At 38.6% G+C, this 27,689-nt stretch overlaps 1 protein-coding gene across 7 annotated transcripts in view; it reads left to right on the top strand.

Moving 5' to 3' along the window:
* The window catches only part of ARHGAP24 (Rho GTPase activating protein 24), an 829,616-nt gene extending 802,133 nt beyond the window's left edge, over positions 1 to 27,483 (top strand). For all 7 annotated transcript variants that reach the window (XM_063458762.1, XM_063458763.1, XM_063458761.1 and 4 more), the window contains 5 exons: positions 9,902 to 10,034; positions 12,477 to 12,550; positions 15,217 to 15,338; positions 20,417 to 21,491; positions 25,875 to 27,483. In XM_063458762.1, the coding sequence (XP_063314832.1) occupies positions 9,902 to 10,034; positions 12,477 to 12,550; positions 15,217 to 15,338; positions 20,417 to 21,491; positions 25,875 to 26,118 (1,648 nt within the window). In that variant the 3' untranslated portion in view covers positions 26,119 to 27,483. The remainder of the gene's footprint in view (positions 1 to 9,901; positions 10,035 to 12,476; positions 12,551 to 15,216; positions 15,339 to 20,416; positions 21,492 to 25,874) is intronic.
* Positions 27,484 to 27,689: the final 206 nt, after the last annotated feature.

The raw sequence follows: 27,689 nt of genomic DNA on the forward strand, positions 1-27,689 counted from the left end.
CAGCAGACAAGAGATCTGCAGCCTTTGCAAGCTATTGTTAGATATAACTACAATGAAAAAAATGCATAATTAAATGCATACCAGTTTTGATTTCGGGTATATCTACTAAACAGTTATTTTTACTATTATTATGTTTTATTTAATTTTTTATTTGTGGAGTGGAGTATCCCTTTAAAGGGACACTGCAGACTATTTCTAACTCATTATTTAAAGCATTATGGAGACAATGCATAAAAAGAAGCCTGGCTGTCGATTAAGCGGGACCGATGCTGCAGGGGCTCCTCAACGAAATTCACCAAAAATACTGTAAACCTACTCATATAGTCTTACATCAAGACCCCTATATCAAGATATTAAAAAAATTGTGTTACACGCCAAGTGTACCTTATCCCATATCAGTCCACTTTGACTTTGTCTCATGATTATGTGTTCAAATCTATGTCAATGCACTACAAAAAAATAAAAGAAAAGGTTGCTAAAGATTTGTGTTTTTTTTTTTAATTAATGAGATCTATTATGCACTCTAATCATGTCTTTTCATTGAATTAGTTGTAGTTCCTAGAGTCCCCTTGAGCTTCTCCTCCATCCAGTATTAAAATATTGTCAAGCAATTTAACACTAAAAAGGTTTCCTGACCAACAACATGGCCCCTACTGGAGGTATGCCTAAGGTGGAGATTACATACTTCCTTCTAACCATACCAATTCATACCAGCAATGGGTGTTGTGATAGGATGCAAATGGTAAGTTGACAATCTCATAAAATCACAGTTCATAGAAACATAGAAACATAGAATGTGACGGCAGATAAGAACCATTCGGCCCATCTAGTTTGCCCAATATTTTTCAAATACTTTCATTAGTCCCTGGCCTTATCTTATAACTAGGATAGCCTTATGCCTATCCCACGCATGCTTAAACTCCTTTACTGTGTTAACCTCTTCACTTCAGCCCAAGCAGCACAGAGGGGATGGGCTATTTGGGACTCTCATTTACCATTTAAACATTAAAAAAACGAAGAAACTATAACCACTTAAATTAGACTAATTACAGTGCCAACAGTGTCTCTTTAATAAAAAAAAAAACATACTGTCATTTGTTGCAAATGTGCAAGTTCTGCAGGATACCTAGTCCTCCTGTTGTTCATATTGTACTAGAAAAAAGAACTAATAGAAATGGCAACAAGATTTCAGTTATCCCGCCAACAACTTTATTGATTTTATTTCACAAATACAGCTATTTTCAGGCACATTTGCACACATAGACAGCTGAGAGATCCAGAGCACTGTGAATAGGACATTTACAGTGTATGCCTGACATGTATGCACACAAATTACAAGAAATCGAGCAGCCACAAGAAAAATTATTCTCTTGTGATATTAGATTAAAGGCGACCTTAAAGCCGCAGCAATTATGCACATCTTTGCAGGTATAGTAAACAGAATGATAGGAGAATGGAAGCTAACAGGAGCAATGCTTACAGAAAAACAGGCAGCACTTTAAATTGTGATTCACAGGAGAAAATTTGTATTCAGAAAACGAAACAGAGCATTTGTAATGTAAAATGTAATGTAAAACATACACTATGCCAATACACTTTTTAATGCTTATATGTGCCAGATCATATGAACACATCTGAGTTACAATGTCCCTTTGACTTTGACCACAAACTGTTTCTGTTGATTCATCTTTCCCCCGAATGCTGACTTACGAGCTAAATAAGGGCATTAGTCAGTTTTTGAGTGCTTGTGTGTGAACCGAGAGTGTATTAGTTGCGACCTGCTGCGCTTCAGTAATTGCTGTTTATAGAGATGGGTTAAGGGCAGGGGTTGAATTCTGAAGCTTTATAATTGGTTGTGACATGCATCTCCACAATATCTTCATATCACCGTGCATACTTCTGTCGTAACAGCACCACCCTGAGGGACACAGCCCGAAGACTGTAGGAAAGCCAAGAACTAAGTGAACGCAATTACTGATTTCTAGGCCAGGATCCTGTATCACTAAGGAAAAAAGATCAATATATGTGCTATTACTTCACTGCTTTTACAATTCTCCTCAGGAACCCTTTCCTGGACTGGAGAGCTGAAGCTTTGTGAAACACCAGCCAACAGATACCCATAGTATAAATAACTACATTATCCTCCATTACTGCAAATTTTTACTACTGATTTGCCCTCTTAATATTTTTCCTCATCTGGCCCTACTGCACATCTTTTTCACTTCCTACATTTATTCATCATTTTATTCTGCTCCCTAGCTGACAATTCCTCTTTCTATGTAAGAACTGTTATGTCCACTTCCTCTACCTCCTTGACTGATGATCACTTCATTTGTATCAACCATGTACCCTACCCATACATTTAAAAAAACAGACACGTCACACACCTCAATTTATGTGGGTAGGGCCAAGGCCACAGCTTTATTTAAAATGTCAAGCCAGCATTAACCAGACATATTGCCAGCTGCTGGCTTGCTAACCAGCAGGCAGAAATCATTGTTGTTGGCAAGGATCATTGAAGCTGTGACAAAAGAAAAACAAACACAAACAGCACAAAATACAAACAGAGTTGGCAGGTGGAATGTCTACCAGACTCCCTTAGTAGCGTTAATCAGCCATCTGCCCTTGGCCTGATAGTCTTCCTTACAATGTATCCCTTGGTTGTCATAGTTACCACATATTGCAGAAGTCAACCTTCTCTGTGCTCTCTGCATGATCCCAGTGCCCTGAATGTTGCACATGGGCTTATAACGCAGCCCTCACGTTTTGGTTTTTAGGGACAGTTCCCTGGTGTCCCCAAAAGTGGGGACAGACACTGGAGGGAGGGAAGGGACTTTAAAATTGGAACTGTCATGCCAAAATTGTGATGATCGGGAGGCCTGCAATGATGCTCTGACAATTTAATTAAATGCCTCCTTTTTCTTGTAGATGTGACAGGTTAAACACATGTTAGCAACTTGGATGCAGGAATTTGGGGACAGAGTTGGGGTGACTACTCAGTTAGCCTTTGTTGCTAGCCAAACATACGTTGCCCTGGCTTCTCGGATGCACATGTGGTTTTCACTGACGCTGAATGTACTCATTCAGAACGTGAGGACGTCCAGCGTAATTTAATAGAGCCAAACTCCATCAGAATCTCAGAAGCGCCTCTTGTGGCGGTCTGACAGACAGTCACTAAATGCAGTCTTAGTCCCTCAAAGTAATCATTGCAGTTTCTCAAAAGCTGTTTGTTTTACATTGCAGGACTAAGGAGGACAGGGACACTGCATTCAAACAACTTCAGTGTGATAAAGTGGTCTGATTGCCTATATTGCCTCTTTAACCCCTTAAGGACACATGACGTGTGTGACACGTCATGATTCCATTTTATTCCAGAAGTTTGGTCCTTAAGGGGTTAAGGGAAGAAATACTTCATTGTAGAACATGAGTCAAGCCAGGTGGTTATAAAATAGCAAACTTATGTCTATTATGACAGGCTGACTTTATTAATATCCCAGATTCCTAATTTTTCCAATATATAGAAGACTATAAATGTTAAAATATATTTGTTGATCCATATGTACATTTGATCGTTATTTTGGAATCATGAAGAAAATGTTACTCTTATTAAAGTAAAAATCAAAATTGATTTAGTGTTTTTTGCTAATCATTGAGATCGATCAGTATGGATAACCAGTAGGTTGAACTTACTGACATTCTCTCTTTTCAACATAAATTCCTGTTACTACGTTTATATATTTTATTTCCCCTGACAGATTTATTTCTCATCCAATTACAAAGTTCCCTATCACCTTTTTTTTTTCTAGCCTTAGTGATTTCTTCACAGAGCAGTGGATAGTATTGAGCTTGTGTTCACGTCAACGAAGATAAAGAAATTTCCAGTTTATTTTTGGCATCAGCTTTTTGCAACTTTTGAAAACATCTTGATCAAAATAAATATTGCTATACAGTATGCTGTTTTATGTACATAGTTACATAGTTACATGGCTGAAAAGAGACTTGCGTTCATCAAGTTCAGCCTTCCTCACATATGTTTTTGCTGTTGATCCAAAAGAAGGCAAAAAACCCAGTCTGAAGCGCTTCCAATTTTGCAACAAGCTAGGAAAAAATTCCTTATTGACCCCAAAATAGCAATCAGATGTCTCCTTGGATCAAGCAGCTATTACCCCACTAATTAGAAATTATATCCCTGTATGTTATGTTTTTGGAAGTATTTATCCAATTGCTGTTTAAACATCTGTATAGACTCTGATAAAGCCACCTCTTCAAGCAGAGTATTCCAAATCCGTATTGCTCTTACTGTAAAAAAAAAACACCTTTTCTTTGCCTTAGATGAAATCTCCTTTCTTCCAGCCTAAATGCATGACCTTGTGTCCTATGTATAACCCTGTTTATGAATAGATGTCCAGATAATGGTTTGTACTGGCCCAGAATATTTTTGTATAATGTTATCATATCCCCTCTGAGGCACAGTTTTTCCAAACTAAAGAGATTTAAATTCTTTAACCTTTCTTCGTAACTAAAATGCTCCATGCCTTTTATCAATTTTGTAGCTCGTCTCTGCACTTTTTCTAGTGCCATGATATCCTTCTATAGAACAGGTGCCCAAAATTACACAGCAAATTCAAGGTGTGGTCTTACCAGTGATTTATAAAGAGGCAAAATTATATTTTCATCCCGAGAATTTATGCCCCTATTTATACATGACAAAACATTACTGGCCTTAATAACTGCAGATTGACATTGCATATTGCTGCCTAATTGGTTGTCTATAACAATTCTGAAATCCTTCTCATGTGTAGTTATCCACAATTCACTACCATTTAGGTTGTAAGTTGCTTTGCATTCTTGACCCCAAAGTACATAACTTTGCATTTCTCTTAATTTTATTCTATCTGCCATTTTAGTGCCCAGTCCGCCAATCTATCTAAATCCCTCTGCAGCAAAGCAATATCCTGCTCACATTTTATTACTTTACAAAGTTTTGTGTCATCTGCAAACACTGATACATGGCTTTCAATGCCTATTTCAAGATCATTTATAAATATGTTAAATAGAAGCGGTCCCAAAATAGAACCCTAAGGGAAACCACTTATAACTTTTGTCCAGTCTGAAAATTTACCATTAATGACAACTCGTTGTACTCTATCCTTAAGCCAATGTTTTACCCAAGAACAAGAATATTCATCTAGACCAATCTTTTAGTTTGAAGACTAACCTATTGTGAGGAACCGTATTAAATGCCTTGGCAAAATCCAAGTAGATCACATCCACTGCAACACCCTGAACTATACTTCTACTTACTTCTTCGTAGAATGCAATTAGGTTAGTTTGACATGACCTATGTTTTGCTAATAACAAAGTTCTTCCTAATGAATTCCTGAATATTATCCCTTAATAGCCCTCCAAATATTTTCCCAATCACAGAAGTTAAGCTCACAGATCTATAATTTCGAGGCAAAGATTGTGAACCCTTTTTAAATATAGGAACGACATCTGCTTTCCTCCAATCCTCCAGTACAATACCTGAAACAAAAGAATCTTGGAAGATTAAATACAGAGGTTCCCTTATTTCCCCACTTAGCTCCTTAAGTACTTGTGGGTGAATACTGTTAGGCCCCAGAGCTTTATTTACATTAATTTTCTTTAACTGCTGTAGCACCTTGTCTCAAGTCATCCAATCACAAGCTATCTGCAAGTTTTTTGCAGCAATCATTTTCATATCTCTTACATGATCATATATATTTTGTCCTGGCTCTATTATATTTTGTGGACAGCAGAATGGGTTTCATATCGCAAACTTTAGGTTGAAATTGCTTATTTTTGCCAATAATAAATTTCATTGTGATGTCTAGGATTGGACAGGCACAGTAAATCTTTACAGAGGAAGGAGGGTAGGGCTGTCAGGATTACAAGTTGATCCAGCACACAGAACTGTGTCACACCTAGGACTAAGGATAACATATAACAGGACCTTAGAATGGCTTAGAACGTATCCAAGAATAGTTAAAATACTTGCCTAGGTCAGAAACACAGAATCAGACACAGCGATGAGGGAAAGCCAAAAGTCAAGGATACCAGAATTCGGGGAAGTCAAAACTAAGCCAAAGTCAAATACCAGAAAATCAAGATCAGGAATGCACTCTCGGATTACCATCAGGATGAAACCACGACAGGGCAATGAGCAAAAGGAGAATTGGCTTTAAATACCTGTCCTGTGTATCCGATTGGCCGTAACCGGCCTTTGACCCCAAAAGTAATTACCAGGTTTCCATTTGCATGATGGCTGATCAGCACAAACCCTCCTGTGGATCTGATTGGCCGTAACAAGCCTTTGACCCCAAGAGCAATTACCAGGTTTCCATGTGCATGATTGCTGCTTGGCACAACTTTTCCTGTCAGGATGGTAAATGCCATTAACCAAATTTTTATGTGCGGATGAATACGTGACAAGGACTTGCAGTAGCTGCAGATACCAGGTCTGCAGCTATTGTAAGAAAACATGTAAAACAAATTACATACATATTTTCTTTTAGGGTATATCTACTAAATTGTTTTTATTTATTTTTCTGGAGAATCACTTCAAAATGAGACTCTCTTTCCATAAATCAGAATACTTGCCAATTATGCCTGCCTGCCGTCTATAACAGAGATGGTCAGGCAGGCAAGACAGCAGGCTGCCTGTGAAAGTGGTGACAGACCCTGTGAAAGGCTATATTTGATATATGTGGGCCGGGGTTCCAAAGTAATGGTCTTCCTTGGTAAATCAAGACTGTTGGCACATATTAATCAGTTTAAAACCAAAGTGCAAATAGATGGAAAACAAGGCTGCAGAGAAAATGTGATAACAGCAGCCAGTCCAATTCTGTGATTTGGACTGGAGGACAAACAAGAGGAAATAGATAAGGATGGGAGAGAGAAATGGAGGAACTGTTTGTAGGCACTCTAAATGTCAAGTATCCTACGTACAACTCTGGCCCGCAATAATGCTAACTAGTTGATAGATTAAAATATGATACAGATTTAATGAAAAAATATATTAATGAAGCATCTACACAGACAAGAATTAAGACAATGCAATGTAATGTGAAACATATTTCCTCTAGCATACAGCATACATTTTGCAAATGTGTATTATATATTTTTATATATTCTATTATAGTTTTTAAAGGTACTCCATAAGTATTATACAATATAATTGTACCAAACTGTAAATTCAGGTCTAAAACTGCACTATTTGGGCTATATTTTGTAATTGGTATATTGAATAGCACAATTTACTGTTTAGAGACACACAACTCAGACCTCAACCTCATATCTCTTTTAATGTCGTATATTTAGTGGGTTAAATAACTTATATGATTTATAATGAAAATAATGTAATTTTTTTTAAATACTATTTCTCTTCAGCACCATTAATATATATGAAATAGTATTAACACTATTACCGACTAACTCAATTAAAAATATGAATGTATCAGATAAGATTTAAGCAGAAACAACAATGAAGTAAGTTGAGATTATTATCTCTATATTATGCTATTTACTTAATAAATGGTAGATTGGAGTGAAATGTAGATCCAACTGTCTAAGCTGGAAAACAAATAAAATAGAGAATATAATATTATTAGTAATATAATAGTTACTTAAACCTAACATTTGTAATTTCATTGACAATTCATCACGGTTTAGTGGATAATCCCCCCCATAGGATGCATCTTCCTTTAAAAGCCTAAAAAACATAATCCCTGGGAAACTGCACCATCTAGTGGTTGTTAACAAGAAATACCATGGACTGTAAGTATGACGTAAATTATAGCTGATCTATAGATACATTTATAGAGCATTCGTGAATTTTACTGTGCAATAACCACAAAATGAAATAATGACACAGTAAATTATAGTTGCACTGCTATTAAACCTCAGTAATGGTTATTGTCTAAAGCAGGGCTTCCAGCTGTTAACAAATTACAGCTTCCGCAAACCTTTGACAGCTGAAGACATAGCACCTGGCTTGTAAAATTTCCTGGGAGGTCTCATCGTCTAACAGCTGGACATTCAATATTTGAATTTTTGTTAGGACATGATGATAATGTGCTTTTTTCAACATAGAACCAGATAAAGTTCTGCCATATGCCACATTCATAGCTTGGACAGAATTGGAATTAACAACCTGGAGGATAGAATTGGTTGATTGGCATCTGTTTTGGGCTGTCTTTTAGCTACAGAGATTTTTACAATTCACAGCAGGTATATGCCATAATTGACACTTGTAGTGGATGCAGGGTACTTTATACAACATAACCTGAAAAGTTGTTATGGTGCGTAGAGTGACTGTTTAAACAAGAATGCGTCAATTCCTTAAAGGACCACTTCAGCTCAATTAGGTGGTCTGGGTAGCAGGTCCCTCTAGTTTAAACCCTGCATCTGAAAACATAGCAGTTTCAGAGAAACTGCTATCTTTATACTGCAGGGTTAATCCAGCCTCTAGTGGCTGTCTCCCTGACAGCCGCTAGAGGCCGCTTCCGCGATTTACACTGAGTAAATCGCACTTATTTGACGCTGGACTTCCTCACGGAGTCCAGTGTCAAAAAAGATCCCCATATAAACCATTCGGCTCCACTCGGAAGCTGACGTCAACGGAGGAGGAGAGGTCACCAGTGCTGAGGGAGCCTGGCACTGGATTAAGGTTTGCCAATAAATGGTTAATTAACCATTTATTCGTCGCTGAATGGGGCCCTAGTTATCTAAACAGTGACTAGGGCTCTATAGCGTTAGGAATATATATTTGTATTCCTAACTCTATAGAAAAAAAAAAGTTACCTTACCTGCTCTTTCCACATCCCTATGTATTTTTAAACAAATGGAGGATTTTACTTACCTCCAATGGCCATGAGAGGGTATGCCCACCTGCCATTCGCCTTGCTTCCTTGAGCTTCTGGCAAAAATATCTCCAATGAGACAGAAAGGGGTATTTTTTATATACACCCTTTTCTGTCTCGTTAGAGATATTTTTGCCAGAAGCTCAAGGAAGCAAGGCGGATCGTTAGCGTTAGGACCCACCTAAGAGGTCTGCCTTGACGTGGCAGATGGGCATACCCTCTCATGGCCATTGGAGGTAACTAAAAATCTTCATATGTTTAAAAATACATAGGGATGTGGAAAGAGCGCAGGTAACCTTTTTTTTTTTTTTTCTTTGGTTTTTACTATATGTATTTTGGCTGATGTGTACTATGGTTACAGCTGCCGCCCAGGAGTAATGGGAATTTGAGCGCAGGACCAGTTTCTTTGTAGTTGTATTCCTAACTCTATAGTGTTCCTTTAAGGAGTGTCCAACAAAAAGTACATTTTTACCTCTGCATATATCCTTTGCCAGCATTGCATTTTATTTTTTTTTTTAAAGATTTTTCCACAATTTACAAGATTCTCTGTTTATATACCATTTTCCACAAAATTTACTTTTTAAACATGTTAGAAAGGGTTCTATAATAGCAGAATTTTATAAAAGAGAAATCTTATACATTTGCATTCCAGATAACACAAGGCATCAATATATATTTTAATGTACTGTCCACCTACACACAACCTCTGTGTTTTTTACCTTCATCACTGGAAAAATAAAATTAAAATTAAAACTACAGACTGATTTTAAGTGGCCCATTCCAAAATAGTAGATTTATTCCTTTTGACAAGAACACAGGATGAAGATTATTTATCTGAGACTCCTTCCAGTGTTTGTACAGCTTTTGATGACATGTTTGGACACATAACAAAGTGTTTTATTGTACTAGCACAATTGGATAAGCTGCAGTATTGTTAAACATTATTCTGTTGATTGACACATGAAAGCCTAGCCATTGAGTTCATTCATTAATACTTTTTTCTTTTTTGTGCCCAACAGTAACACAGATGTCCATACAGTAGCATCACTTCTGAAACTTTACCTAAGAGAACTGCCAGAACCAGTTATCCCATATTCAAAGTATGAAGATTTTATCTCCTGTGCAAAGCAGCTCAGTAAAGAAGAGGAATCAGTAAGTGAATTATTCCAGTAATCTGTGTTATGATATTTTTAGTGTTTGATAGATGTTTAATAAGTATGTAGGTTATATTTACATTTACTTATATATATATATATATATAGCTTTGTTAGCCAAACTGCCGTGATGCCTTAATAAATTACTGAAAGGTCCTCAGCTTGGTAAAAGTCAGCAAGCTAACCAAAGGCACATAGGTGTATTATCAGACCTTAGACTGTCTGGATTTATCGCTAGATAAAAATAGGGAGGTTAATTGCTAATGTCAACAAATAACGGGCCACAGTTAGACTAAACAAAGTTCAAGGCGAGCTGGGTCTGGTACTGAATACTGGAACTCAGGCATAGTGGGCAAGGCAAACTCAGGGACAGGGACAAGACAGGTCTGGTACACAGCAACACTGGAATAACAATCAAGATCAAGGGCAAGCCAAATCTAAAACAAAATAGAGAAGGAACTGAATAACGTGCTTAATGGCCTAGAAACTATGAAAGGGTAGTTGATTAATTCATTGATCTCGAAGTAAGAGAAAATGGGACTGGGTCACTTGTGTCATAATTGCTTCAGTTCTGCGCATGCAAGATGTCACTAACTAAGATAAAAGGCACAAAGATGGTGGTTTGTGTCACTTCAGAATGGATGATGGCCAGAATCCTGTATGTAATCTAGTGACAATGGAGCTCTGCTCGAAATTAAACAGTTTTGCTTGGTTTTGACGTGGATATACGTCCATCTGAGGAAAGCGGTTTCTGATTTTGCCACAAGGGCCTATTCTGCTGAGAGCTAAATGTCCCTGGTGCTTCATTGTTGCTAAGTTTTATTTTATTTGATGCATATTAGTCTGGGACCTTACATCACATGCAGATGCATCAGTATTCGATGTGGACCTCACAATCACCAAACCCTGAATCTTTTCATCTGCTTTCTGCTTTATTATGCTCTAACAGGCACTCCTCAGTCAACAAACTATATCTATGTCTCACTGTTAAGCTGTTTGTTGTTGTGTTTTTTTACAGCACATGAGATTTCATATCTTGTAAGAAAATACCGTCCTTATCTGTTATTTATTTGTTATCGACGCAGGTTATTTGGGGAATATAAGATAACTCATTGTTTGAAAAATCACCCCAATAAAATAACTGCATGATAAAGCACAGACACAACTGAGATGATATCTATTTCATAAATAAACCCATTGCTAATCCAATCGTCACGATATTGCATTGTGTCCTTCTGAAATATAACTGGTTCTTATACTATTGATATTCCGTTCAGTTCGTTATTTATGTCTTGCATTTCCTTTTCTAAATAGACCTCTTCTATTATAAAGATAAACAGCCACCATATATTTACCAGATAACATTTTTTTTTTTACAAGCAACAGTATATATGTACTGGGAGAGTTTTCTAAAGAGTCTGCTGATGCATTATAGGTACACTACAGACACAAGAACAACTTAATCAGTTTGAATATATAGAGCATGCCCTTCAGTTTCACTGGCAAATTATCTGCCATTTAGGCATTAAATCAATTTGTTTATGCCCTAGTCGCACTTCCATGCATGTCACTTATACTTCCTGTAAATAAAGATCTAATGTTTAAACTCCCTTTAATCTGTTATCCTTTGAACCAGGGGTTCCAACCCCAGTCCTCAAGTACCCCCTAACAGTCCAGGATTTATGGATTAACCTGTTGTGTCTAAAGTTTTTTTTTTCTTTCTTTCTAAAAACACCGTAGACACAACTGGGTAATTCCTAAATCCTGGACTGTTAGGGGGTACTTGAGGACTGGGTTGGGAACCACTGCTTTAAATAATCTGTTTAATTTAGAACTGCTTATTTCCTGCTCTGTTAGTAGCCTTCTAGACAGTGCAGGAGTCTCCTGTGTGTGATTAAAGTTCAATTCCCAAAGCAGAAGATAAAGCCCTCTAAACTAAGTTAACATCAGATTGAAAATAAAAAATATTTTGTTCATTCACACCGTGTGAGGTGTGGCTAGGGCTGCGTGGACAGAAACAAAAGTTAATTAACTCCTAAATGGGAGAGAATTGAGCAGTGAGACTGCATGGACATGATCTATACACCAAAACTGCTTTGTTAAGCTAAAGTTGTTTTGGTGCCTATATCATCAATTTAATTATACAACATATGTGTGCTATTTATGGTAATGCTAGTGATGACATATGGATTGGGATTCTTCATTAATAATTGAGCAAGATTTTCATAAACTATCATTAGGAATATTTCAAAAGGGTATATATATATATATATTTTTTTTTATTTCAAAAATGTAAAAAAGGCTGGATTTTTCCTTTGTGCTACATTGTACAAAACGTGATTTTTTTTGTTCAAGTCTATCAATTTCCAGTTTAGCAAACAACCTCTTGGGATTTTACCTCTTGGGATTTTTTATAATTAAGCCTATATATTTTTTACAGGGTGTTGCAGAACTAGTGAAACAAGTGAAAGCTCTTCCAACTGTTAATTTCAATCTGCTAAAATACATTTGCAGGTAAGAAGCTGAATGTTTATCATCACAGTTTGATAAATATGTAAAATGATGCACACATAACATAATCGTTGATATTATTTAAAACTCCGATCCAATTCATGTAGGTCTTATTAAATCCATTATTCTTACTTTAGATTGTAGTATTGAGGATTTGGGGAACATGTATAAAAAAAAGTCAATTTCAGCAGCCAATAAAGCATTATAAATAAATTACATTGGAGGATCCAGAGCCCAAACTCGGCCGGGGGCTTTTCTATTATACATATACATTAGCTATAGCTTAGATTTTTATTAACCGTGAGATAACACTTAATACCCTAAAGATGTTTCCTGTCGAGATTTGTTTTCCATTAATGTATACAGCACAGTACTGTGCACTTACTGGGGAGCTCTGTGACATAATAATAAATAGCGCTAATTACTAACTGGATTATTTATTGAACGTTAAAGGACCACTATAGTGCCAGGAAAACATACTGTTTTCCTGGCACTATAGGGTCTCTAGGTCCCCCCCACCCCCTCTCCCGCCGGGCTCTAGGGGTGGAAGGGGTTAAATTTACCTCTTTTTCCAGCGCCAGGCGGGGGACTCTCCTCCTCCTCTCCTCCTCCTTCTCGTTGTCATCGGCTGAATGCGCATGCGCTGCACGAGCCGCGCGCGCATTCAGCCAGTCCATAGGAAAGCATTTCTCAATGCTTTCCTATGGACGCTGGCATCTTCTGTCTGTGAAAACCACAGTGAGAAGCGCAGAAGCGCCTCTAGCGGCTGTCAATGAGAGGCTGGATTACCCCATAGGTAAACATAGCAGTTTCTCTGAAACTGCTATGTTTATAGAAGAAAGGGTTAATCCTAGCTGGACCTGGCACCCAGACCACTTAATTGAGCTGAAGTGATCTGGGTGCCTATAGTGGTCCTTTAAGGACAACATAGCCAAAGTGAAAGCTGGCTTAGAGAATTTTTCCATTTGAGAAATTTTGACCTTATTTTGATATCCACCTTGAATTCCCACTTTAGTAAATAACCCTGTAAATATGTTGATATCTCCTGTCCCCATATCTGCCATTTCCTTCACATAGTGCATATCAAATACCTAAATACCTACCTTTGGCACATATTCTGTGGTGTGTGAATGTGTATATCTGTATGTGCAGTGTGATGGGTGTGCATGTTGTGAGACTATGTTTGTATTTCTGTGTCTGATGTATAAATGTATATGTAGTTGGTGCTTGCACATGTAGCTGCATAAACATAGCACGTGTTTACAGATGTGTGTGGGTATATCTGTCAATGTGTTACTGCGTGTTTGGTAATGCCTGACCATCAATCTGTTTGGAAAGATTAGAAAAATTTATATTCTAGCATTGCCTATTTAGAAGATGCTGCAAGATGTTCAAGACAACTGCTGTTGGTGACTTTCACCTTCACATTGTCCTCTGAGATTCCAGCAATTAAAAAGTGTTGTGGTTCTAAAATTAAATACATTTACTCTATTGTAACATATCAAAAAATATATAGCCATGTGACCACAATCAGTGTGACATACAGTAGATTCCACCACTTAAAGTAAACAATAAAGTTAAAGTGACAGCTTTCAAATAGCCCACTAGGATTAATAACTTTGCAATCAGGTCTTTACAAAGCTGCATTGGGACCTTAGGGCCCAAAGCTCCACCCCTACAAACACCTCTACCATAGCATATTCATATTTACAGGTAGGGTCATTTGTATTATAAGCTGACTTCATTCGACAATGTTTAACACAGCAAATATAATTTTCTGTGGCCATGTTATTAAAGGAACACTATATGATCAGGAACACAAACATGTATTCCTGATCCTATAGTGTTAAAACCACCATCTAGCCCCCATGGCCTTCACTTGCCCCTCTAAATATAGTAAAAATCATACTTTTATTCCAGACTGCTGCTGCTGGCTCTGCCTGCTTGGCTGATAAAATCAGAAGTGATTGTCTCAGCCAATCACAATGCTTTCCCTTAGGAAATCATTGGATTGGCTCAGATTGTCAAGGGGGCAGATGAGGGACAGAGCCACCACAAGCCAAACACACCCTGACCAATCAGCATCTCTTCATAGAGATGCATTGAATCAATTAATCTCTATGAGGAAATTTCAGTGTCTGCACGCAAAGGGTGGAGACACTGGGTGTCTGTCATCCTGTGCAGCACTGCCCCAAGAAGCACCTCTAGCAGCCATCTGGGGGGTGGCCAGTGAAGGTGTCCCTAGGCTGTAATGTAAACACTGCCTTTTCTCTGAAAATACAGTGTTTACTGCAAAAAGCCTAAAGGGGATAATTAAACTCACCAGAACAAATACAATAAGCTGTAGTTGTTCCGGTAACTATAGTGTCCCTTTAATGCAACGTTGTTGTTTTTTCTCAAGGTATCCTCAGTAACAAATCACACTTACTCATGCATTTGTTTGATTAATGGTACTGTTCATTTCGGACTACTATGCCATGGCTGATTAGTTCACCACACAAACTTCTTTCTTCACTTGCCAAGCAGTCAAAAAGCTCTTTCTTGACAAATTGTTCTGTTTGTTATAAAAAGCCAAATGCAGTTTGAGATTAACAACGTATTGTCTGTGTACATTTCGCCCTCTGCAAGCAGCATATGAAAATGTTCTGTTTTTGTTCCACGTATCACAGGTTTCTGGATGAGGTTCAGTCTTATGCTGGAGTCAATAAAATGAGCGTTCAGAACCTGGCTACAGTGTTTGGTCCAAATATTCTACGCCCAAAGGTTGAAGATCCCATGACTATAATGGAAGGTAAGACCATTGCTCCTTACATATCTAATATGCATGTTTACATTGCCATTAACCAGCATATATATACTAAAACATGCCTTAATTAGAATAAGATTTTACTTTGTGGGCTGTACATTTTCTGTTTTTAAGGTGGCTGAATACATCTCATATTTGTTATTTAAATGTCAAACCACAGTGTATCACAACATAACATTCCTTGCACCATCGGACATATGTACGGGGCCGCTATCAGAAATTTTCGGGCCCCTAACACAGCTCAAGATCTGGGCCCCCGGGGGCCCGCCTCCAAACCCACCCTCAAGCCCCGCCCACTGGACCCGCCTCCAAATCTGCTCACAAGCAAACCGTGTTTGTAGAGTGAATACATGGTGTGTGTTTTGTGGGTGCAGTGTGTGTTTGTGTATTGGCTGCAGTGTGTGTTAGTGCATCTGTAGTGGATGAAATGTGTGTGTAGTGGGTGCACTGTGTGTATATTGTGTGTGTGTGTGTATATATATATACATAATCGTTGATATTATATATATACACACACACAATTTGAATGTAGGTATGTTTTTGTATGGAGTATGTGTGTGAATGTTGGTGTTTGAATGCTCACTGATACTGATACTCAGACACATAACTGACACACATGCAAATACACAGACACACAGATACCCACACTGACACACAAATAAACACACATATATACCCACACAGACACAAACATACACAGATAATCAAACATTGACACAGAATAGATACACAGACACAAGCACTGATACAAATACATACTGATACATACTGACACACACATACTGAAACAGACATACACACATATACAGACACACAGACATACATAGTGTCACATAGATACATACTAACATACATACAGACACACACACATACATACCGACCTGCATATATATACATACATACAGACACATACATACATACATGCCGGCATACATACACACACATACATACTGGCATACATACGGACATATATACATACATACTGACATACATGCAGACATACTGACACTATCATACATACATACATACATACATACTGACATACCGACACATACATACTGACATAAATATTGACATACAGACACACACACATACATATACGTACATACATACATAAGATGTATGTATACATAAGAAGATATAGGGCCCATCGGGTGGCCCTAAGTGCATGGGCCACCCGATGGACCACATTAGCGTACAGACCCCGGTGCAGCTGCACAAGCGGCAGCTCCGCAACTACACAGGGGTCCCGGGTGGCCAGGCCCCCTAGGGCCACCGGGCCTGTGACAACCGTCATGGCTGTCACCCCTTGATGGCGGTCCTGCATATATATATATCTCAAACTATATTATTAAAATAAATGTAATATAATTATAATAAATGAAAACTTTACATAATTGAATCTGCTTCTTAAAATCACACAAAAAATTTACACATTGGCTCCTTGCTCTATTTATCAACAGATGTAATCGCCACATTTCCTGGCAGGGTGATGAAGGCCTCAATTTATTATGTTTAAATAAGCTTTGCAGATGATTTAATATATTTTGAAAAATGTTTAAAATGTTTCTTCAAAAAATTAAGCTAAAAATATAATTATATCAAAAAATATCAAAATAAATTAAAATTGTATCCAAAAATATTAAATCATTCGAAAAGCGTATCCAATAATATGAATTTTGACACCAAAGTGGGGTAAGCCTCTATTTTAATTTTCAAATAGTGCAAGAAAATGTCCATCTGAGTGTGCACCTCTACCTTACTAGACTTGGTAACCTCATAAAAGGACTTATGTTTTGTCATGAAGCCTGGAACAATAATAATAACATTTTACTTATGAGGACTTCTCCACCATTGGGTGAAGAAGTCCTCATATAAATAATAATATGTATACACATATTTATGACAATATGGGAAACCACCACACTTTCATATAATGATATGATAATGATTTGAGGCAAATAATTATATATAGTAGAAAATGATGGATAAAAAGACACATAAAGTTATTCCAATTAATTTTCATTTTAAATTGCTACAGATTTTTTATTTAAGGGGAAATATATCATGGGTTAACAGGGCTATGTAAAACGTTTCCATTTAAGTAAAATTCATTGTTTTCATAAACCTTACTCTTACAGTTCTCTGTTAAAGGATTAATAAATGGTTGCAGTGGGGAAAGAAGGGTTGTGTACCTCTAAATTCTCTGTTTCCCTGCATTTATTTGACCAAAACATTTATCAGCATGGATCTGCCAACATGAATATGTACAAAATATACTTTTTGGACATTTCCTTTTCTTTAACATTTCTGTCTACACCAGTGGTAGTCAACCTTTTTCTACCTACCGCCCACTAATGCATCTTTCTTGATGGAAAAATTTCCTTACCGCCCACCAGTTTTCGCGCAAGTGCGGAATATTTTTTAGAAAGGAGGGTGTTTTTAAAAATAAAATAAATGTACGTACATTTATCTTTTTATTTCTACTTTATCCATGTTTATAATGTTTTTTTAACTTTATAAAGTTTAATGAGAAAACAATAAAGTAAATTGAAATTACCTTTACTAGTGATTAATGAGGTCCTTGAGGTTGATGCTGCGAGACTAAATATTATCTGGTTCGATTTTCGTAAGGTGGATGGGGGGGGCTGTAAGGTGGGTAGGTGTTCTGTAAGCTGGGTAGTGGTTCTGTATGGTGGGTAGGGGGACTGTGAGTTGGTATGGGGGCTGTGAGGTGGGTAGGGGGGCCATATAGTGGGTAGAGGGGCTGTAAGGTGGGTAGAGGGGCTGTAAGGTGGGTAGAGGGGCTGTAAGGTGGGTAGAGGGGCTGTAAGGTGGGTAGAGGGGCTGTAAGGTAGGTAGGGGGACTGTGAGGTGGGTAGGGGGACTGTGAGGTGGGTAGGGGGACTGCAAGGTGGGTAAGGGGACTGTGAGGTGGGTAGGGGGCTGCATAGTAGGTAGGGGGACTATGAGGTGGATGGGGGACTGTGGGGTGAATAGGGGGGCAGTATAGTGGGTAGGAGAGCTGTGAGGTGGGTAGGGGGGCTCTATAGTGGGTAGGGGGTTGTATAGTGGGTAGGGGGGCTGTGAGGTGGGTAGGAGGGCAGTATAGTGGTTAGGGGAGCTGTGAGGTGGGTAGGGGGGCTCTATAGTGGGTAGGGGGGTTGTATAGTGGGTAGGGGGGCTGTGAGGTGGGTAGGAGGGCAGTATAGTGGGTAGGGGAGCTGTGAGGTGGGTAGGGGGGCTCTATAGTGGGTAGGGGGGCTCTATAGTGGGTAGGGGGGCTCTATAGTGGGTAGGGGGGCTCTATAGTGGGTAGGGGGGTTGTATAGTGGGTAGGGGGGCTGTGAGGTGGGTAGGAGGGCGGTATAGTGGTTAGGGGAGCTGTGAGGTGGGTAGGGGGGCTCTATAGTGGGTAGGGGGGCTCTATAGTGGGTAGGGGGGCTGTGAGGTGGGTAGGAGAGCTGTGAGGTGGGTAGGGGGGCTCTATAGTGGGTAGGGGGGCAGTATAGTGGGTAGGGGAGCTGTGAGGTGGGTAGGGGGCAGTATAGTGGGTAGGGGAGCTGTGATGTGGGTAGGGGGGCAGTATAGTGGGTAGGGGAGCTGTGAGGTGGGTAGGGGGGCTCTATAGTGGGTAGGGGGCTGTGAGGTGGGTAGGAGGGCGGTATAGTGGGTAGGGGGGCTGTGAGGTGGGTAGGAGAGCTGTGAGGTGGGTAGGGGGGCTCTATAGTGGGTAGGGGGGCAGTATAGTGGGTAGGGGAGCTGTGAGGTGGGTAGGGGGCAGTATAGTGGGTAGGGGAGCTGTGATGTGAGTAGGGGGGCAGTATAGTGGGTAGGGGAGCTGTGAGGTGGGTAGGGGGGCTCTATAGTGGGTAGGGGGCTGTAAGGGGGGGTAGGGAGGCTCTATAGTGGGTAGGGGGCTGTGAGGTGGGTAGGGGGGCTGTGAGGTGGGTAGGGGGCAGTATAGTGGGTAGGGGGCTGTGAGGTGGGTAGGGGGACATTATAGTGGGTAGGGGGCATTATAGTGAGTAGGGGGTCAGTTTAGTGGGTAGGGGCAGTGAGATGGGTAGGGGGGCTGTGAGGTGGGTAGGGGGGCAGTATAGTGGGTAGGGGGCTGTGCGGTGGGTAGGGGGCATTATAGTGGGTAGGGGCATTATAGTGAGTAGGGGGTCAGTATAGTGTGTAGGGGGCTGTGAGGTGGGTAGGGGGGCATTATAGTGGGTAGGGGGCATTATAGTGGGTGGGGGGCATTATAGTGAGTAGGGGGTCAGTATAGTGGGTAGGGGGGCAGTGAGGTGGGTAGGGGGGCTGTGAGGTGGGTAGGGGGGCAGTATAGTGGGTAGGGGGCTGTGAGGTGGGTAGAGGGACTGTCTGTGAGGTGGGGGCATTTGAATGGTGGGTAGGGGGCTGAAAAAGGTAAATACCTTTCAGTGTCCTCTTGGTACGGTGGGCAGCTTCCCAGTAACATGTGTGGGGGTGGAGCTTGTGGGCAGGAGGCAGAGCTTCTGTTTGGGGGCGGGGCATGCGACCGGAATGATTTTAGAGTGTGCAGGGAGACTGAGAGGTCTCCCTGCAGCTGCTGGCAGCCACACCAGCCCCCAGCTCCTCCCTCCTTCCTCCTTCCTCCCCTCGGACTGACAGGCTGGCACAGTCTGAGGGGAGGATTAATCAGAATGATTAGGTCTGTCAGCCCCAGCCACACCAGCCCAGCCACCCACTCTCTTAAACAGAGGATTTAGCCGCCGAAATCCCTACCGCCCACCTGGAATCCTGAAACGCCCACTAGTGGGCGGTAGGGACCAGGTTGACGACCCATGGTCTACACTGTCTTTTTAGAAAAAACCTTTAGTCAATGTGGATACCTGTTTTGAGAGAAATTACTTCAAACAGCTGTAGTAGAATTACATTTCTTAATTTTATTTTTCTTAATTTTTCATGTCTACAAGCTCTTTTTTGTTTGGACTCCAGTCATACATGAGAACTGTACATATAAGAGCCTAAAGTCACATTGTTAGAAACTCATACGATGACAGTGATTTGAACATATTTATCTTATCTTACAGGTACTGTAGTTGTGCAACAGTTAATGGCCATGATGATCAGTGAACATGAAATCCTCTTTCCTAAAGACACAGACATTCAGGTTCAAATTGGACAAGAACTAAGCAACAACAATAATGACATACAGAAGAAAATGATACTCGGCCAGATACAGAACAAAGAAAATAATAACACAAAGGATGTAGCAGTTAGAAGGTGCTCTTGGGAAAAGACTGAATCCCCACAGAGGTCAAGTACTGACACTGGCTCCCCTAATACGCTGTCTGGAAGTAAGTCCAACAGTCCTAGGAATAGCATTCATAAGCTAGACATTACTCGAAGTCCACCACTGATGGTCAAGAAAAATCCAGCGTTTAACAAAGGTAGTGGCATTGTTACCAATGGTTCTTTCAGCAGTTCTGTTGAAGTCCATGACAAGCATCACTCATTGCCTAATGGTACGTTACAGGCCAGGAGAGCTTCCTCTCTGAAGGGTTCAGGAACCAAAATGGGCACTCACAGTGTTCAAAATGGTGCAGTGAAAATGGGATTGTCTGGAACAGAAACCCTGAGCAATGCATTGAACAATCGGACCCAAAGTTGGTTGCCCAATGGGTACGTCACATTGAGAGACAACAAACAAAAGGACTCTGCCAACGACTCAGTACAACAGCATAGATTATCTACGTATGATAATGTTCACCAGCAGTTCACCATGATGAATTCCGAGGATAAGCAAAGCATAGACAGCGCAACCTGGTCTACTTCATCCTGTGAAATATCTCTCCCTGAAAATTCCAATTCTTGCCGCTCATCTACCACAACCTGTCCAGAGCAGGACTTTTACGGGGGTAATTTTGAGGACCCTGTTTTAGATGGGCCTCCCACTGAGGACACAACCAACACAACAGACTTTGAAAGCAAATTTGACAGAAGAAGTGCAGGGGGTCGCAGCAGTAGGGCTACCAGCAGCAGTGATAACAGTGAAACCTTTGTAGTGAGCAACACAAGCAATCACAGTGCTCTTCACAGCCTTGTATCCAGTTTAAAGCAAGAGATGTCAAAGCAGAAAATGGAGTACGAAACAAGAATAAAAGGGTAATTTCAATAATTGGTCATCTATTTTAGTGAGCACCGAGAAAGCAAGCTTGCCTTGATAATGCTGATAATTGTAATTATCATCATTTTCCGATAGTGGGTTGAAGTTCTGCATTACCCTTTAGATATGTTGCCTGATTCAAATTGTAATTGCTGATAGCTACAACAAGCTCGATGTAAAACAGTAAGATCTATTCACTAAACTCCAAATTGTCTTAAATGGAGCTGAAAAGACCGAGTTAACAGCTTATTCGAAAATATCCTCCAACTCACCTATAGTTCCATTTTGGCCAATTTACGTTAAAAGTTTTCATTTGGTTTTCAATTCACATTGCAGTTTGAAGTACCTGCCTTTTAGTGCATCATTGATGTATTACAAATAAATTATTAAAATAGGTGTTTAAAAAATAAATGTGAATACCCCTCATTTATTACAAAGCCCAATTATCTGAAGCATCTGCAGAGACTATTCAGCCAATCCTGGTGCTTCTATTGATTACAGTTGGGAATTTCTCAAACACCAATTTTTATTATATTTACTGCAGCTATTGCGATGACAAATTATGGAATAGATATCTGCACAGAGTATGTGTTTATAAACCAACCTGCTCACTATTTCTCATGAAAAAATATAAATGAGGAGCACTAGTTAGTGGAAGATGACAGGTGCTATCATTTAAGATGAAACACAATGTTTTTAACAAATAGAGTGTTTCCTTAACCATGTAAATGCCAGACAACACCCCAAAAAATAAATATTATTTACCTTTTTCTACAGGGGTTGTTCCTCCAGGGCTCATAATTCCCATTTCAATAGAAGAAACCCACAGCACAACATTTCATGCAAAATTATTTATTCTATTAGATACAATATATCATGTCATACGTATACAATCAAAAGTGCAATAAAGATAAAGTGCAAAGTATCTACACCTTAATCCACATTAGTAAAGTGCAACAAGGTTACCTTCAGAAACTGTATACTGACCTAGGGCTGGAGACAAAAATACCCCAACGTTTCGGCCACCCCCTTGATCACAGGAGTCTCCTGTGTCTGAGTCCATAACAGAGATACACAGCAATAATATTCACAGTAATGTGTCTTTAAACTACAATAAATATGTTGGTATTGTATTGTCATAAAATGTTATTACTAAGTCTCCTGAAATTTCACAGAAATGTAAAAATTAAAGTGCCTCCCCTCACATCTGTAAAATGAAAGAAAATACAGATTAAGGAACAGTGCACACAATTTCATAAGGCTACTTAAATTCATCCATCTTAGCAAACAAATATGGGGATTCAGTTATACGTTATGGCCATATTGTGCTAAGCCCCACCACTACGTCACAGTACCCCAATATAGGTGGGTCCTACACTCACTTTAACATGGGAGATAAACTGCAACACTACTTATTGCTTAAACTGCTTCCTGAAATACTCTTCGATTTTGCTTTCCTTTGGCCTCCTATAGTGGAGGGGCAGGGTGCTGGACCCAAAAGAAATCTGGTCTGGCTTCCAAATATACACAGAAACACGGGGATTGGAGACACACACAGAATATGCATTTCTCAGCCGTGGCGCTGCTGTATACTTGGAATCCACCGCTAACATTCCAATAAACACCCCCTAAAAGGTCTTCATCTTTGTCCATGAAATGTTTGACAGTTTAGAGAGATTTAGCACCTCCATTAAAGAAACACTGAAGCATCATATATACATACATTTATTTATAATGTTGGTGTACACTATTGTTCATTGTAGATTTCTTAGATCCCATTCATGTACAAAAAAACTGTTACTTCAGCAGACAGCCAGGTGAGTCAAGCAGGTATGTGCACCTTAGGAACTTTATAAGTGTTCCTTTAACCCCTTAAGGACACATGACATGTGTGACTTGTCATGATTCCCTTTTATTCCAGAAGTTTGGTCCTTAAGGGGTTGAAGTGAGCTAGGAAATTACCCTGGGTATTAAACATATGCGTGTGTGCCTTTTTGTATATCCACATCCTTTGAATATCCTGGAGCTCTGTTAGTGTGCTGCATGCTGCACGTATGTAGATCAGACTGAGCAGATCAGGGACCAGCAGGCCTTTCACAGAATTATTTATGCTATGCGGCAGAACATAATACACAGCATCACTCATTGATGGCCACTACTATCTGTGCTACGACTACTATTGTAAGATGGACTACAATGAGAGAAACGGATAGTCAAAAACAAACCTGGGACTTGGGAGCACTGTGGCTTTCATGGTGTTTCATGATGCTCATCAAAAAGATAAAAGGTCCAATAAAATAAATGTAGATCTGATTTGAGTCTTTTTACATGAATTCATAATTAAAATGTTCAAACATTTAAATGGGGAGGAGGGCACTAGTGATACTTTCAAGAACCATAAGATTTTTAATTTTATTTTTGAAATTCTTACTGATTATACCCCATATTTTAATGTCTGGGCGATAATATCTTGTTTGTTTTTAACGGTACATTTAGGTGAATTGAAAACATAGTTTACAAAATTAAAGCCCAAATAGCTGAACTAAACATTTACCTATTTATTAAATATTATTAATATTATTAAATATTGCCAACTTGTCTATTTTGTCCTGAATTTATCCAATTTTGCATTCCGCTAATGACAGTTCACTAAGTAAATCTACCAGCGATGTTATAGAGTTACTGAAACATGTTTGCTCCATACAATGCGGCAGAATGTTTTTGGCATCTCTGGTTTCATTCGAATCTCAGACAGTGTCGCTTAGAATATGTATACAGTCTGGTTTTATTATCAGAATCATGAAAAGAATTATATAAATAATAACTTTCACTCTCTTTAAAAATGTTCAATTGTAAACTTTAATTGAAAAGAAAATTGCCTAGTACTATAACCAAGCATTTCAGCTATTAGTCTAAACATATAGACAGGGATATCCAACTACATAGAAGTGTTAATAAAAATTATAGTGATCTGTGTTATACTTCCTATTGCTGTCTAAGAAATTATTGCAGTTTGATGGATATTTGTCGAAAAAGAGTTTAAATTTGAACATACACAAAATGGCAAACTTGTGTTAGAATTACTTGTTGTATGTAATACTACTGCTATGGACACTGTTACATTTAGTATAAAAAAAAAAACACATTAGTCTTGATTGTTAAAATGTCATTAATTGAATAATAATACTAATAGACTCCTTATTGGATTTCAGTGGTATTCACTGATACAATAGTCATTCCAGAGCTACTTTAAACAAAGCAACTATAGAATTAATCCATGGATGGATGGGTAAATGGATAGATGGGATGGGTAAATGGATAGATGGATGGCTATGTGTGTGGAGAAAGGGTGGGAGGGATAGAGAGATGGTAGGAGATTGTTTTTGTTTGTAAATATATTTTTATTAAGAATATTTTCAGTTTTTTTCCACTCAGAAGAGGCAAAGGCAGTATGGGCAGGTTCCCTAACATTCTGAGAGCACGATATGTAACAGCTGAGATACGCTGATCGCTATAGAAGAAATAGCCTCAGGAAACACGCAGCTCTCGATAATGAATGAAGCAGAACATACACATCTAATGGAGAGACTGTATAATGTTATAGTACGCTTGTCCCATATGGATAGTTTCAGCACAGGGCCCCAAGGGCGTACCCCTATGTAAAGATGACACAGTAAGGCTGTGGCATGGGCAAGACAAGGCATCATGACCCAGGTTAGGTGCCAGTGTACCTCGTCTTATCTCAGTAATCCCTGCAGAGAGAAGAGGGCAAGATGGCAGGATTATTTGGTGATAATTATTTGGCAAATGTTAAGCACATGTATATATTTGTGTATTTGAACATTCCAGCAGCATTTTCATTTCAAATTTTTTTATTGAGTAGGAAACACAGTCATATCTGGGACTGTTAATGAATAAGTGATTTATTGTTAGAAACATACAGACAAGTAAACCACCCCACAAATCACACACCCTTCACAACGTTTTTTTGCAGTATTTCACCCCAAAACACCCTCCGATAGCACCAGTTGATTAGTTGAAAAGGTACCCTACGCCCTATGTTTTTAAAATGTTAAAATAAAAAAAGCTTGCCGGCCCTGAAAGTATATTTTTGATTCTCCAAACTTGTGGTATAGGAGTTCCACCCAGTCCACCCTGAAAGTTTAGAACAGTTTAGATCAGAGCAAGGACAAGGTCGAGAAGCCTAATGATCAAACCATTTTGTATGTCATATTACTGTATTTGAAATATGATATATGTCTTTAACTCTCTGACTAACAACATTCAGGACAGTTATAGAGAAAGTAAAACCCATCAACTTATTATTTTGTAAATTGTGTGCTAAAGATTTTAAATAACCCTTTGTTAACGTGTTTCTCCAGTCTAGAACAGAGGAATCTCACGCTGGAGACGGAAGTTGTATCCTTACATGAAGAACTAGAGCAAGAGAAAAAGAAATTCACAATGGTAGAAATAAAAATGAGGAATGCCGAACGTGCCAAGGAAGATGCAGAGAAGAGGAATGACATGTTGCAGAAGGAGATGGAACAGTTTTTTTCGACCTTCGGGGACCTAACAGTGGAACCCCGTAGGCCAGAGAGAGGGAACACAATTTGGATTCAGTAAAGTTGCCTATACCTGCAGGACTTGAAATAAAAGCTGTTGATTTTTTTTAGAGGAGGATATTCAGGTGGCTGGTCACCTGGCTAAGGCTAGAATCTGTATTATTGCTAACCATTCACGGGTCGGGGTAAAACAAAGCAAGATTAAACACCATCATCAGTAGTATTCACCAAAAGCTATTATCACATGCTCCATAATGCTACTGTCAAGTGTTACAACTGGATTTGTGTACATAGAGTATAAAAAGTGTTATGTTATATTAAAACAGAATTGTATTCCAAGAATTATTGCGATGCAAGTCTTGTATTTAAACTGGCAGATTGATATGTTTTGTCGCCGTCTAGCTTTATATGAAGTCAATATATCCTTGCACTTAACATAAGAAGATATTTTTGCGCATTGTGCTGCCATTAGCTTATTTTGTATATTAACTGTGATTGTTCCCATATCGATAGGGGAATGAACAAAAATTATAAAAAAAAAAAAGTATAGGATAATACTTTGTGGCTTTGATGTTTGTGCCAACAAACGTGCTATGACCAAAAGGAAGTGTACACCATTTTATAAAGGATTTCAGTAAGACTGGTCATGTCTGTCTGTCTGTCTCTCTCTCTCTCTTTTTTTTTAAAATTATTAAATGACAAATAATTGACACTGTTCAGAAAAATATTAAATGTTTTGGTAAATTCCACTTAACAAATGGTAATATTTAATATTAAATAGTTACTTTTTATTAACAAAAAAAATGCCTTTTCCATTTTGAGGAGCAGCAAAGTCTACATGGTACAACGCTGTCTCCATTTTGTATCCCGACAGGGATGCTAATTTAAGATTGGTCCTTTTTAGTTCGATCTGCTTAACCCATAGTTAACGGCAGTTTGTTTGAAACAGAAAACACCATAAAATATTTCTTTTTTTTTTTTCATATATTATTTTACATTTAACAGAACTAGTCATCAACAATCCAGAGTATGGTCTTTATTTAACAGTTCTCTATATTGTATGTAAATGTCTGTACATAGTTTAAATTATTATCACTAAAATGGATTTTACTGTACAGATAGACTGTAATCCCTGTTTTAATTATCATGCACATAGCTAGTACAATGTATTATGTTATCACTTGGAGATCTTATTCAGATCATTGTCAGAGCAATATGTACATTATGAAATCTATTTTGGTCAAAATAAAGTATTCCTCTATATTGAAGGAAATATCCCTTTAATTTACTATTTGCACTGGTATATACTGATATAACCAATTATTTTATCTGAATAAATATGACAAATAGTTGCTGGGCCCAAAGCACGAAAAAATGCTATGACCATATCAACTTAATTGCAATAGGGGGAAGGAGAATTCTCTATGTAGGCAAATTATATATATATATATATATATATATATATATATATTTATATATATATATATATATATATATATATATATATTACAGCTGCGGTTTGATTTTTATCTCAAAGAAACTGAATGAATTTCTTTTCAAAACTCCATATAGTGAACCTATGAAAGGCAATACTTTGTTGTGAATAGGTAGGTCAAATAGAGCAACTTACAA

The sequence above is a fragment of the Pelobates fuscus genome, chromosome 6 (genome assembly GCF_036172605.1).
Source record: "Pelobates fuscus isolate aPelFus1 chromosome 6, aPelFus1.pri, whole genome shotgun sequence".
Classification (NCBI taxonomy): Eukaryota; Metazoa; Chordata; class Amphibia; order Anura; family Pelobatidae; genus Pelobates; species Pelobates fuscus.